At 40.9% G+C, this 14,728-nt stretch overlaps 1 protein-coding gene across 11 annotated transcripts in view; it reads right to left on the bottom strand.

Annotated features, from left to right (window-relative positions):
• The window catches only part of ZNF827 (zinc finger protein 827), a 153,427-nt gene that overhangs the window by 56,458 nt on the left and 82,241 nt on the right, over positions 1–14,728 (bottom strand). For all 11 annotated transcript variants that reach the window (XR_012498201.1, XM_074338463.1, XM_074338471.1 and 8 more), the window contains exons 6-7: positions 14,342–14,581; positions 11,810–11,867 (exon numbers count right to left, since the gene is read on the bottom strand). Coding sequence is in view for 10 of the 11 variants with exons in the window: in XM_074338463.1 (XP_074194564.1) it covers positions 11,810–11,867; positions 14,342–14,581 (298 nt within the window). In the remaining variant the exon portion in view is untranslated. The remainder of the gene's footprint in view (positions 1–11,809; positions 11,868–14,341; positions 14,582–14,728) is intronic.

The following is a 14,728-nucleotide window of genomic DNA, read 5'->3' as shown; positions in this document are numbered from 1 at the left end:
TCCACAACACGGGGAACGGGTCACTTTGCAGTCCTCACCCCTGTCCACTGTCTGTACCCACTGCTTCCTGGGGCAAGCCCAGATGAAGGGGGAAGGGTAACGCGGTCCTGAGGTGTTTGGCACAGAGAGGGAGCTCATGGTGGCACTATGACTAACCACACAGCCATCTGTGTATGAACCTTTTGGCCGCCTAGCCTGACATCCATGTTTCAGGAAGAGGAGAACGAGAGGCCACCAAACTTGGAACATCCCCCGACGGCATGTGCTTGCTGAATGGATGAGATCTCCACTATCACTAGTCATCTTTCACTCTCTGCCTGTGTTCTGAGGACAGAGGACACTGCTCTTATAACTTAGTGCCAGCGAGCAATGTGATTTTTCGTGTTGAGATGATATTCCTCAAACTCCTTTTCTGCTCCCGGGCCTCACCGTGTTTGTAAAGTGCAGAAGGCCACCCACTCTCAGGGATGCCCAGCTTAGCCTAGGTGGGCAAAGCTGGCACCGCATTCCGGCTGCAGGGACTACCGAGGTGGGAGAGGGTGGGAGAGAGGGACGTTCGTTTCATTCAGACACAGGATGAACTGGGTCTGCATCTTCCCAGGGAGGAAAACAATACATGAAATACAGGCTTTACGATGTAGTCAATTCTGAAGCACCTTTGTGCTGTCCTTCAGCTGGTAACTTAGACAGTTACCAGTTCTTCCAGAAAAGGGGCCAGTTTGTAAATGTTGCAAGGATCCCACTTCCTAACTCTTCAGCTACTTGAACTTGAGTCATTTCACAATGAAAAAGCCTCTCCATCAGAAAGTGGGCAAAGGAACTGGAAAAAGGCAAAAACTGTTAAAGCAATTATTTCTGATTAACATTTTTGGTTAAAAAGTTGGTAGAGAAGCAGGCTGAAACTAACAGCTAACGGGGAGAGGATTGTTTGTTACTGAACAAAATCACCATATACCACAAGAGGTTCCCTTAGGCCTGCACAGTAACAGGCTACCTGAAAAACTTAGCTCATTTGTATAAATATTTATTCAATAAGTATTCAGAAGTTGCATCTGGAAGCTGTAGAATTAGGACTGGCCAACACCCCATTACTTTTCCTGCCTTTTGTTACTTAGTAAAGACAAAACTTTTTTCTATTCAAGTTTCTTTTCTGGATAAAAATGAAATGGATGTTGAATGTGTTATTTTTATTCCCCCCCCCCCCCCACACACACACACTGTAGAAACTCTAAGGGTTAAAATGTGACAGGCTCTACTGTCACTGTAACTGGACAATTCCAGGCATGAGACGGCCTGAAGGGTCAACAGCACGAAGCTGCAAAAAGAAAAGATTTACAATAAATAATAAAACAGTCTATAAAAGATTATGGCTCTAAATAGTGATACATTTTGCTAAGTGCCAATTGTGGCACAAATATCTCCACCTTTCACATCTGAGTGCCAACGGGGAGCTGTGCTGCACGCAGAAACGAAGCCCCATCTACTTAAAAACACCCCTCCCCATCTACCACTGAAACCAAACATTACGGGAATTCTCAGCTTGATGGCAACAGCAAAACACAACAAAAAGGAAAAGAAGGTGGATACAGTATGTAAGAGAAAGTTAAGAAAAAAAAATTAGTAATGGCAGTAATTTTTAAGGAGCAACAAAGAGATTTTTTTCCCTCCTAAAAGACAATAATAATATTACCTCTTAGGACCAAACTTGAGGATGGCAAATAGAAAGATTAAACATAGGGGAAAAAAAAAAAGGTTTTGCTCCATAATGAGTTTTTTACTCAGAACACGTAAGGATCTATGTATTTTAGGATAGAATGAAATTCTTTTAAATTTAAGTTTCCAGCAAATCATCCTGAAGTGATATTTTGACTGCAATAGACACATGAACAAAATTTTCTTTAATGAATTAAAAAAAAAAAGATGGGGTATTTTAAGTAAAAGTATTTGAGTATCCATCCAGCTCTGTATCATACAACGTAACAGGGCTTCCAGATTTTTTCCCCAAGAGCTGGGTAAAATTTGTTCAAAATAATTTGGGTTAATTTTTATTTTGCTTTGTTTTCTTCTAAGGAAATTTTAAGACGAAATTATCTGACTTAGATATTTCTAAGAAGCTGTAGGTGGCAGAAGGAGAGCCAGCAGCCCCATTCTGGGTTGGCAAAGTTCTGTGGGAGCCAATGTTTTCTTTCTCTGGCTGCTACCTGCTCACCAGCAGACCCCAGCCTCTGGGCCACCTAGATGGTTGTTTATCCCTCATGGTAAGGGGGCCTCCTCAAGCTCTACTTCACCCCAGCTATGACATCAGAGCCCTGAAATACTAGTTTTCTGTATTGATGTCATGTTATTTTTAAAGAACTGAAATTCCATATATTTCTTTAAAACCCTTGTACTGGTCTTTTTAAAACTCTGACCTCTAAATCACAGACCTTGAGACATACCCAAGAGTGACACACTGCATAACATTTAAAAATGAACAGGAAACCTGAGTTGAAAACAACCATCTCCCATGCCTCCCAAAGCCTCAAGAAGAGGTGGGCAATTGGCCAAAGTTATTCCAAGAACAAATGGTACTCTAGTTAAAAGACTCTCTGAAGATGTGGAACATGGCTGTGACAGATTGAAATGGATACAGGTAATGTCCATATGGAATCTCCACGTCCATATAATGAAACTAAAGGAAATGACAACAAACTGGAAATGTTTTCTTTGAGCAAAACCTAAACCTTGGTAACAATAACAGAACACAGGCCTTGCCAAAAAACGAAAGTTTTTTTTTTTTTAAGTCTTTCAAACATATCAAATAAACAAGATGGGATTATTCGAAGGTAAGGAATAAGGGAAATATTTGGAGTAGTTATAACTGCCTTCTCAATATTTCCTGAAATACTTTAAGGTCAGATGAAACTTTCTGAGGTGAAAAAGCCTGCATGTAAATATGCTCAGAACTCAACAGCAGAAACGTTGCCACACTTTATTTTCAGATATTCCACTTTTGAAAAAGACCAAATAACATGATTTCATTTTCAACCTAAAGTTCATGATTAATGCAATTTTCCTCATTTTTTAGGGTAGTGTTTATTTTTTCTCAAATATTACTGTCCTTGATTAATTAATTTGCTAATAATTTATAACAGAATAGATGCTTAATATTTTTTACATATCTATATATTTTGTAACATATTTATAAATGATTGTATTTGAAATAGATTACAAACTTCATTCCATAGATTTTTGTAAAAGAGTTTTGAGCACTTAAAAAAAATCTCAGTAAGGTCATTTTGCTCTGGTAAAGCAATCTCTAAATGTCACCTTGGACTGTACGTGGTCCTAATTTCTACCTTGGGCCCTCAATTTCATTTTGGATGAGAGATAGTGTAGCTGCATTTCTTTCAAAATGGGCCTAGATATTAACATTTTCGGTGTAACAGTCAATGCCCGTTTTCCTACCAGCATTCTTATAGTCAGTTAAAAAGGAAATCTACAGTGAAAGGAAACACAAGTTTAGTGGTGCTCGTGAACACTGTCCTTCCCTTTTTAATACCACAGAAACGAGCACCCCTACTCGTGAATGATTTTATTTACTTATTTTAATGAAAGAACCCTGGATGGTAAGTCAGGAGGCACGGGGGTGGAGAAGAGTGCTCAAGATTGAAAATGATTCGGCGTCTCTGACCTGAAGTCAACCCTGACCATCCAAAACATTTAATTCCATATTCAAGCTTAAAAGGGATGCAACAGAGAAGCCCTCCTGTGACTCCAAATGGGCCAGGTCTGGAAATCCAGTTACCGATCCTGTTGGGTAGACACATTTTCAACGAAAGAAGACTGCAGGGAATAAAATTTAATTAATCGCTACACATCGTCAAGCTGTAGCTGGGTAGTTATCTAGACACTGAGGCTGGCACTGCGGATTCAGTGGGTTCCAAATGGGGCTAGTGGTAGACGGAGAATCAAGGTCACTTCATCATTCTATTACCCCTGCAGACACCAGTCCCTTCTTTAATTTTGACTGACAAGAAAGCGAAGACGTGTTTCCTTCTCCTCCTAGTCCATGGACATAGCTTGTGTACTTCACTGGTGCAGATCAAATAGAATCTGCTCACCAATTAAAAAACAGTGAAATGCGTTGTTAATTTTGTAGGGTGTGCAATGGTATTGCAGAAAATATTTCCATTTTTCAGAGATATATATCAAAGAACCTGGGAGTGAATGCTATGATGTCCAGGATGTGATTTAAAATATAGGGGACAAAAGGATTGGTGAGGTAAGCATAGCAAATGTTTGTTCAATCTGGGTGATGGGGATATGCTGATGTTACATTATCCCTTCTACTTTGTTTTGAAATTTTACATAGTAAAAAAAAAAATCAATAGCAACAAACAAAATGTTCAACCCAAATAAACCACCAAACAGAATAATAAGTGACAATACAAGAAAATATACAAAAGAACAAATATAAATGCTCCCTCGTGAACAAAATACTTGATATCGCTAGGAATCAATAAATGAAAAGGTTTTGACTATAAGATATAATTTTTAACCTCCCAATTGGTAAAAAAAAGAATTTTAATGGTAAAGCAGAGATCTCTGAAATATTCTCTCTTTCATTAGTTTATGGTAGAATTGTAGATTCAACCTTTCTGAAAGTCATTTAGACAATCCATAGCAAAAGCCTGAAAACTGTGAATGCTTTTTTGAGTCAATTTATCCCAGGATCATTTGTAATAGCAACAACTTGGGAAAACAAAACCCTTCATATCCAATAACAGGAGACTGATTAAATATATTATGACACATGCAAACATTGAATACTAATGCAAACATTAGAAGAGTAATATTGAGCTATGCTCATTGACATGGAAAGAAGTTCTTAAAATATTGCTAGGTGAAAACAGAAGGGTACAAAACTGTATATATAGTAGTATCCAATTTTTATAGGAAAATATATATAAATTGAGCCGGGATATACACCACCAACTTGGCAGTGGTTGTCTATGGGTAGCAGGACTGATTATAAATGATTATTTTTTCTTCTTTATGCTGTCCTATATTCTCTGGAAATAAAAGTGTTTTTTAAACTATAAAAAGATTAAGTTTTACAGTTTAAGATCCTTTCTTTTTTTTTAAAGAGACTCTTAGTCTTGTAAAGAGTAAAGCTGAGGGATGATGTATTTTAAGGCAGTTGTAAAAGACACAGGCAGAGACAACTGTGTCTAAATTATGATTCCACCAGTATCACTGAAGTTCAGGTACAAAAGGCTGAAAGCCGTAGAAGGAAGAGGCTGTTTAAAATATTGCAGGAGAACAATAGCACATCTAAGGAAGAAATATATATTGGTAATGTTTTTTATTTTCTCCTCTGAAAAGTACAAATGCCTTCTATTTAGGGTTGTCTCAGAGGCGGGCCAACCCGTACAACCCAACACCAAGTTTTCAGGAACAATTCCTGTTGAGGAAGGCTGGAGCATTCATCCACTGTGGAGCCAGGAAACTTCTCAGGACAAGGCACACAATGGCAGGCCTTGTCGGGGGTTGCTGCAGCCGCGAGGCCAGGCCCAGAGAGCCAGAGCCAACCACAGGCCACGGAAGTGAACCTGCACGTCCGGATCCGAGAAATGTCAGCCTGTGGAGGGACCTGGATCTCCCGCAGGAATCGGACTTTCTACATAAACAAGGACAGCGGGCCCTCTGCAGAGGTGAGCAGAGAACAGATGAGCTGTCTTCTCTGCAGAGACGCAGGACTCTGTCGTGTGGAAGCTGGAGGTAGTAACACCAGAGAGATGTGGATGCCCCTGGCCCGCTGCATCAGCCAAAAGGACTTTTCACCCCTCAACAGAGGTCAACCCTTGACTATTTGATATCTTTCTAGTAACAACCATGGAGACACTCTGGAGAGCAAATTCCAGATAAGAAGCACAGGAGTGAAGCCTGCATCTAAGCCACCTTGTGGCCATGTCACCTCTGCATAACCTGTCAAAAGTGACTAGGAGAGAATATAGGTTTTGGGTGTCTACTTACAGAGACCTACAAATTTACACTTTGTTCCCGATTGTTCTGAGTTATACAAACAAGACGGGGTACTGTTGCAAGCCTGGAGAAACAAAGGTGGGAGAGCCCATGGAAAATGAAAAAAAGAAAGTCACAGCCCTCTTCAGACCCTGAAAAGGAGATTTTAAACATGCCTTTTTCACATAACACAACAGTAAACAGTTCTGGAAGCATACTGTTTCACCTAGAACAGTTCAATATAGATGTCACAGGTGGGAGAAGAAATGGCAGAGGCTGATACCTACGGGACAATGCAGTATAGCAATAGATAAAAGTACTGAGAAAGGTACGGTAAAATAAGAAGAAAAAAACCCTCAAGTGGCAGCAGTGCGCAAACTAGTTTCAGGCTACACGTATTTTTTTTTTTTTAAATGATCCATTGTTTTCCAAGATTAGCTTAATTCCTTTGAAAAAACGAAAACTCAAAGATAAGTTGAAAAGCATGTATTGCCAATGAAAAGACTCTCAAGTGAATATTTGAGTCAGGGCAGCTACAGACAGCGGTGTAGGCTGTGCACTGCACAAACGTACCACATTCAGGGGGGGCATACTTAACATCACAGACATCAAAGATTTACTTATTTATTATGACCGTATTCCAGTAGATGGCAGTGTCTTGAGGAAGGGTGTTTTTTAAAAATTTACTATAGCCCACCAACAGCCTTGACTTCACCAAAAAAGCATTCACTGAATGTCCTAACTGAAGGCACTCCATGAAATTAGTAGTAATTTCCATTTTTTAGAAATAGAATTCTCAGTGCATTTAATCTTAAAGTCATAAAATATAAAGAGTAAAGACAATGTAGGGAGAGCTCCTCAAAAATCACCAATTTCATCTGCTCTGTTTCCTGTGTATTTTCTTAATTGCTTCTGTCTACTCCAGAGTTCTTTGTATATAATCTTTTACTTTTCAAGGTAATGGAGCATTGTTCTCTTAGGTCTTTCAAAAAACTAAAAGGGAAAATTGCACAAATTAAGGCAGCACATCATACTTTTATAAATTTGTGCAATTTCTATTACTGAATCATAAATATTTAAGGACATATATCCAAACCATCACACCGGAAAACTCTACATTGAACACTTCCAGGTACCTATGTCCTTCAGTAAACACTGGAAGTGCTATTATCTAAATCACAGAATAATAGCCCACATTTCAAATTCTGAAAATTGGGCAAATTAAATGTTGGTCGGCACAGCATAATGTGACTCTACCTTTCTCTGATTTTCCCACTTTTGCTTTTTGTGTAGTAATGCAGAAAAGGACAATTCAGGTAAACACTTCCTTGCTTTTGGAATACAGCAAGCCAGGGGTGAGAAGTTTTTCTTATAAGCTTGCAATCGTATATCCCCATGGACACTGCATTATTAATGGGGAAAAGAGAACAAATAACCAAGAGAGGGTTCCTGGCAGCCATTGTTTGAAGTTCATGGTGTCACACAACATTGAGCATGTCCAATTCACCTGCCAGGAGCTATCTGATTCTGCCTCTAGGGTTCCATTTTCCTATTTCGATCTTATCCAGCATCTGGCTGGGTGATGGTCCATGTTAGAAGATGGAGATCTTCTTTTTATTCCATTAAACTTTGGGATCTGGTTATGATACCATAGCTCATATATTTTCATCTACAAATGATCAAGTTAGCTGGTTATCTGTTCCCTGTAGAACCTAGGCTTGTGCTGGGAAAGGAAACAGAAAAATCAGGATTTTATCAGTCACCTAAGTGGTCAGTCCTTCTGTTCTCCTGGGGCTGACTGGACTGTCTCGTCATCTCATTTGTCAGGTGGAATGGCATTAAGAACACTCAGGCCACACAACACCTCAAAGGGGACGCACTTAGATTGAATTTTCTGGACTCTAAGGTTAAACAGGCAAAAGGACGGCTGTTTTAGCGTTTACAGTGAAGTTCCAACTAAAGGACTGGTGGGACGAAGGTGCCCGAGGAGGCAGAAGGAAGGGGTGAGGTCAGGGCACTGGTGAGCAGGACCACATGATCCAATCATTCTAGCTGCTAAGTAGATTGATTTTTCTGCCTGGCTACAAGGTGTGCTTTGGTGATTGTTTTTCTTCTTTACTTTTGGGAAGATGATCCTATTTTAAATAGCGGAGTATAAGTCCTTAGGATTTTTTTTTTTTTAAATGGCATTTTTCAAACCGGTTGTTTAAATGTCTGGGATTTGCTTCAAAATAATTTAGAGGGAGGGAGGGGAAACAAAAGGAGGGGAGAGATGAAACAACTGAGTCGTGAATTGTTCAAACTGGGTGATGGCTACATTCTCGACTTTTGAAATTTTCCATTGTAAGAGTTTAAAAAAAAAAATGAGGTGGAGAACCAATGATCCAGAAACTTGCTAGTTATTAGTTTCAACCTTTAGCTTCACCTAAACCTCTTTTTAAACATTGCTAACAAGGAATGCTGTCTAACACCATTTTCCCTCTCCACACCGCCCCACCTTCTAATAGAGCTATTAACAAACAGAGTTGCCAATGGATAGCCAGGACCAGGCAGGGTTTGAGGAGGAGGGAGGGCAATCATCGGCCTGAGTGGGATGGAGAGTTAACTACACACACATCCACAGGCTTCATGCTCTCTTGGTTCCCAGGCAGGGAAATCAGCACCCCCATGTCTCATTGCTAAGCACACATTGAAATGCCATGCTATCAAGTATTTCATCCTGGGTTGCTACACTTTTCCTCAGTTCTTGTGGCTGCAATGAGAGTCAAGATCAATGATAAACAACTGTGGGTTTATAAAAGACAGGAAGAGAATCAGCTTCTTTCTTCAGTACTGCATGTCTCTGCTCTCCCCTCGTCCCCCTGGATGTCAGACCCTATGGGCAGCAGATCTCACTGACTGGAAGAGCTCATGCCTCCATCGGCATTTAGAAGAGTTGATCTGAATACTTCGCTGAGGCCAGCGTCCCATGGCTGCCCTTCACAATTAAACTACCTTAAATGTACCTAGCAACTCGCAAACAGAAGATTCTGACCTTGATCCCAATCATGAGCCATTGTTTTGGACAGCCCGCTGCTTCTAGGAAATCAAACACGAACAGTCTGATAACTAACCAAACATCCCACTAAGGACTTACAAATCTGAAGGTACGGAAATTTGGAGATGATGTAAATCTTTTTGAAAAGTATCACAAATCATACCTTAAGACATAACCCATAAGCTGACCTTGTGCATACAAAAGAAGAGTTCCTTCTAAACCAGGACTCACAAAAGAATAGAGAGCGTTGGCATTTTTTCCCGTCCCTGCTATCAGTTAACTCAGGTTAAAGAGGATTTCTTGGCACAAAGCAGCTTGATTCTATTCCACCTGAAGTAATGAGGTGAGAAGGTAAAAAAGAGATCTATTTGAGGAGAGGCTAATTGAGCAGGTTGCCTACTGAAAGAAAAATAAAAACACACTGAGGATTTTGTAGAAGAGCAATAAACTGAGAATTCTGTAATACTGACTTCTGAATACTGTATCACGGGATGGGGTGGGTGTGGGGGGCTTACACGATGCACCGCTCCCTTTGCTTCGGGCGAAAAATCTCATTTCTTCTTACTCATAATCTACTAGCAGGAGGAGAATTTAAGGATTGCTTCATTTTTGCCAAATGGCTAAAAAACAAAACAAAATAAAACAAAACACTTTTTCTATCCTATAATTATGCTCCAGCTTCAGCCAAGGTAATTTGGGCCAGGAGGCACATTTTACTTGTTTGGGGATAGTTCAAACCTCCTCTTACCTTCCCAGAGAACACCTGAAAAGCATAAAATAACATGGTCTGGCCACATACCTTTCTGCTATACAAATATTATCAGGTAATCTTAAAGGGCCAGCAGAAACCCTCCATAGGAGCTACTGCTGGGGTCCTGCCCAGATGCCCTCTAGGGCACTAGTGTTCTCTCCCAGTGGCTGGGAGTGATGGCTGTGCCCTCACCTGGGAGGCTACACAGCCCCTGATGAAGTTAATGAATAATAAGGGGCTACAACGAGATGGCCCCCTTGCCTCGAGGTAGGACTCACTCTTACTCTGTGGTGCAGTTCATGCTCCAGAATCCTCTGTGGGATAGAGCTGAGGCCAGCATCCAGCTAAAATCACATGCTTGCTCCGCAACTTCTTCCCTCTCCTGCTCCATCACTTCCTGCAGGTTCCTTCCCTCTCCTTCCCATCACTTCCTGCAGGTTCCTCTGAGAACACACCTCAATAAAGCCCCTCCAACAGGAATCCCCATTGTAGGCTCTACTGCTAGGGAACCAGACCTGTGACACTTCCGAGAAGCTCATGGAAGCAAATGAAAATGAACACTTATTGTTATTAGTCTCCACCTTTCCCTGTCTACCAATATGGCCAAGGTCATGTGTTTATTAATCCATAGACCCAAACACATACACTGAATAGCCTTAAGATTACCAGTAGGAGATAGGCTGGGATCTATAATAGCATATGTTTCTTATTTGGACGTCCCACTAAATTGACAAAATAGCTTTTCCACCTTTCAGACCCATTTCCCAAAGCAACACACAGACCAAATCAAAAGACTCATTTCCCATTTGTGTACTTATCCACGGAGACATGGCTTACACCACTCTCTACTAGAGGGACAGTACTTTCCCTAACACCATATAAACTCTGTGTGAGGCAAGCTGGCTCTATTTTAATTACTGTTTGATATGTGATATTCTTCTATTCCAATTCATAGAATTAAAAAGAAAACACAACTCAGGTTAAGGTTCCACCGAGCACTGTCCACATGCCTGATGATGCCCTGAGGTCAGTTCACACCACATCAAAGAGAAAAGCATCTGTTTATCTTTTGTTGCAATAATGAAAAGCACAAAACCAATCAACGCTCCCATCAGGACAAATCTAAGTTCACTCAGGAAAGCAAAGTGCCTCGACTGAAAGCCTTCGGAGCGGGAGGTCACATCTCCCAGAGGTCCTTTCCCACAGTGGTGGGGTGTGCGCTGGCTGGCGCTTACCTCCCCCAGTTCAGTCTCGGGATGAGCAGAGCAGCACTGGCGGGTCCCCCTCCTTTGTCTGGAGGACTTGTGGGCAACACACCCTGGCTGACCTTCTCAAACTGCCTTCGGCCCATGGAAAGCTTCCTTACCCACAGTTGTTAGCGACACTGGTTTTCCTGCAATTTTTTAAAGCTTTGTCTTTCTTCTGCTTTTTACTTTTTTGCCCACCTAGTAATGTTGTGAGATAAAAAGCTGGGATATCCTTGGTGATGAATTATCAGCCTATAGCTACAGAGCTACTTGGGAGCACAGCTGCAATAAGCACCCAACTGAGAGGGACCTTCCTGACGGACAGCTCCAGCTGCCAATCACAGTTGTGTCACTCAACTGAACATTCAAGTCCAGAAACGTCTGCAAAGAGATTAGGTTGGTGCAAAAGTCATTGTGGTTTTGCAATGATTTTTAACCTTTTAAACTGCAATCACTTTTGCACCAACCTAATAATATCTACTTCACAAGATTATCATAAAGAATAAAAACTAGCACATATAGAAAAGTCCCCAGCAAAGTGATACCTTTTGGATGTTTAATAAATATTAATGGTCCTCCCCCTTGGTGTCCTAACTTTCTGTAATGTTACCACCAACCAAAGTGCTCAGACAAAATGGTGGTCAAGGACGTCACTCCTTTGAAGCCAGCGGGAGGAAAAGGTTTGGGGAACAACATTCAACCTGTGGTGTGGGCCTTATGACCCCCACACAAGTGGTATCCCAAGGGGACCCCACATAAAGAGCCTACCTGGTAGTCGTCCGGATGGTGTTTTCTTTTGTGTGGTTGTGCTCTTTGCTCACTTTTTCTGTAAGGAGAAAGAACGAAACACGTACCTCTTAGGTCTCTCACACTCAACTGGTGTCCTTACGGCTTAAGAAGAAACACCATCAACATTTCTCTTTCTCTCTTATGGTTTTCTTTTGGTTTCTTTTTTAAACATCCAAGCTCTCCCTGTCTTCTTGGTAAAGACCATCATCAAAAGCATGTAGCTAGCATCCACAAAAATAGTTCTTTAAAAATCAATCCAAGGGAAATAGTTACTAACAAATTTGAAGTGTATTGTCTGGTTTTCATCAGGCCCGAGTAAAACACACACACACACACACACACACACACACATGCCCGAGTAAAACACACACTCACACACACACACACACTTCTACTAGATCTTTTCCCAGCTGAAAATTTCTGCTTTCCTCTGATTCAGCATGAAAACTGCAGTTGTTGCAACTGTTCCGCTTCTGACTTTGATGACAACCTTTAAACATTCTGTATTGTCAGGCCCCTTTGTGAGAAGGGGTATAAAAACAGCCATAAGACCTCTGGGTGCTGCAGTCATCGAGCACTTATTCTGATAAATGTCACAAGGGACAAAAAATATCATTAGACAAGAAGAGGTAAACCCTCCCTTACGCTGTCTTGAGGTCTGTATCTACCAGCTGTCAGAAATTATTTAATTAGCTTTCAAGAACAAAAAAGTTGAACTCTGGCCTCCCCAGTGCAGTTCAATGTGAGGATTCTGCCCTGCCTGTCACAGCTCTCAATGGCTTCTTTTAAGTATCCAGAGAAAACCTGGCCAACTCTACAAGGGTTTCAGGTTTCAACGGCAGGGCAAGTAAAAAAAACTCCTAATCTTACGGATTTTTTGGAAAAATGTCAACAAAGATTTACAACATCTGTCCCATAGTCTGTAACATGAATCTGAAGCTGCTGCATGCCAGTTTACGTGGACAATTCCTTTCTGTCCACTCACCAGTGACAATGAGGGTGAATTTAGATTCCCAGGCAGTATTCTTTCAGAAGGCAGGAAATCGGGGCTAAATGGCTTGCCTGAGGTCACCCAGGCAGTTGTGACAGTGCCAGGGTGAGAACTCTCAGACACAGAGTTTTTAGCTGATAGTAGACTGTGATAATGTACTGGAGACGCTCTGAAAAGAACCACACCGGCCTCACTTTTGAAAATTTTCACGGCTAAATCATCTTCAAAGTTATGTTGTTTTTAGATTCGTTTTCAGCCTATGTGTATGTGTTGGGCGGGGGGCACGGGTGGAAGAGGTGGAGGGGTGGGAAGCATCTTACACGTTTTGAGGCTTTTTGGAGCTTGCAAAGCTCTATGTGTCCTATTATGTTTACGGAATTAACTGTTTCCACTATGGCAGAGCTCTGCACAAATACAGTCCTTGTGTGAGAACCTGGAGGCTGCCGTTTTTGGCAGCAACTGATAGTTTCACAGCTATGGGGTGTGTCACTGGGCCAATGAGAAGGTACACTATCATGACGGCACGTAGATTCTAGCTTCTTTTCTCTTTCCTGGTATTTTTTCATAGGGGGAAAACAAGTGAATACTTAAATAATGAGGTACTCAATGGGTGTTGTAAATTTGCTTTCCGTAACAGAAGCGTGTATCCCACACTAGTACCAAACTGTACTGATGCTTCTTCAATATGTAGGCCAATGTATGACTCTGGGCAAGGTAGGTATATTTCTATGTAAATCTGAATCTTACATGTGTACGTATCGTCAACCTCAATCACGAGCACACAATCTGTTAAGGACAAACAATATGCAGCTGGAAAGAGTTAACAAAGGGAAAAATTTAGGTACTAGAACCCTTCACTATTCTATCCAGACCCTTAGCTGAAAAAAAAACAAACAAAAAAAACATACACTTAGCCGAGCTGGTAATTACTGCACTTCTGAATTCCAAGTATTTGAAGCAGACAGTTGGTTTACAGAAAATGTTCTACTCGCCCAGAGCTGGAAAGAGTCCTCGTACTTCATCTTTTGCTTTGCCCTTTTCTTGATTTTTTTTTTTTTTTTTTTGCAAGATACAGTAAAATCTCATTAATTCAGAGCACACTAATTTGAAATTCATGGCAATTCAGACACTGTTGGAGTAAATTGTAATTTATCTTTTGCACGTTAGGAAAAAAAAAAGACTGTTAATCAGATCAACTGCCTAAACAAAATTAGAGGTGAGATGTTTAGCCCAGTCAACAGGGATCATTTGCACAGAACTGAATAGAGTTCTAATTTCAAACAATTCTTAACTATTTATTAAAGAAAGTTTGGCAGGAGTTCTACTTGGCAACATTTGATTAACTGTGAGGTTGAGTGGCAGTACGCATGTTAACGTAGCAAAACTGATTTGTGTCTAAAAAAATTCTGTAAGACGGGTGTTTTATTTATTTATTTTTTTTCTTTTTTTCCACTTTGTTAAGACTGGCATTCCTTCCCATTTATTTCCAATTATTGACATTTTTCTGCACAAAAACATACCTGACAGTTGAAACAAAAGCTCGGAAGCCATCTTCACAGAGATATCCTGACTAAAGAGGTTTCTCTCCGGGGGCACTCTGCCCTCTGGCATCTTCTGTAAGGGTTCGGTTTTCTCTCGCCCGATTAAAGTGCTGTAGCCAACATTCCGGTTGGGTGATATGGAGACATGCGAGTCCTGGATGTCAACCTCCATGGGTTCCTCTTTAATCTTCACCATCTGAGTTTCCTTGTAGCTTTCCGCTGTGAGCAGGTGAGTGAAGAGAAACAGAAACACCAGTTTCTTAATTCTGAACCAAACCCAGTTTCCAATCACAGAGAAAACTATGGGGGTTGTGTCAGGGAGCAAACAGTTCAGAAGACAGTGCCACGGCACCCTGGGACGTATTT

The sequence above is a fragment of the Rhinolophus sinicus genome, linkage group LG07 (assembly GCF_036562045.2).
Source record: "Rhinolophus sinicus isolate RSC01 linkage group LG07, ASM3656204v1, whole genome shotgun sequence".
NCBI lineage: Eukaryota > Metazoa > Chordata > Mammalia > Chiroptera > Rhinolophidae > Rhinolophus > Rhinolophus sinicus.
Note: the sequence above shows the minus strand (reverse complement) of the source record. Positions and strands in the feature narration are given on the sequence as shown.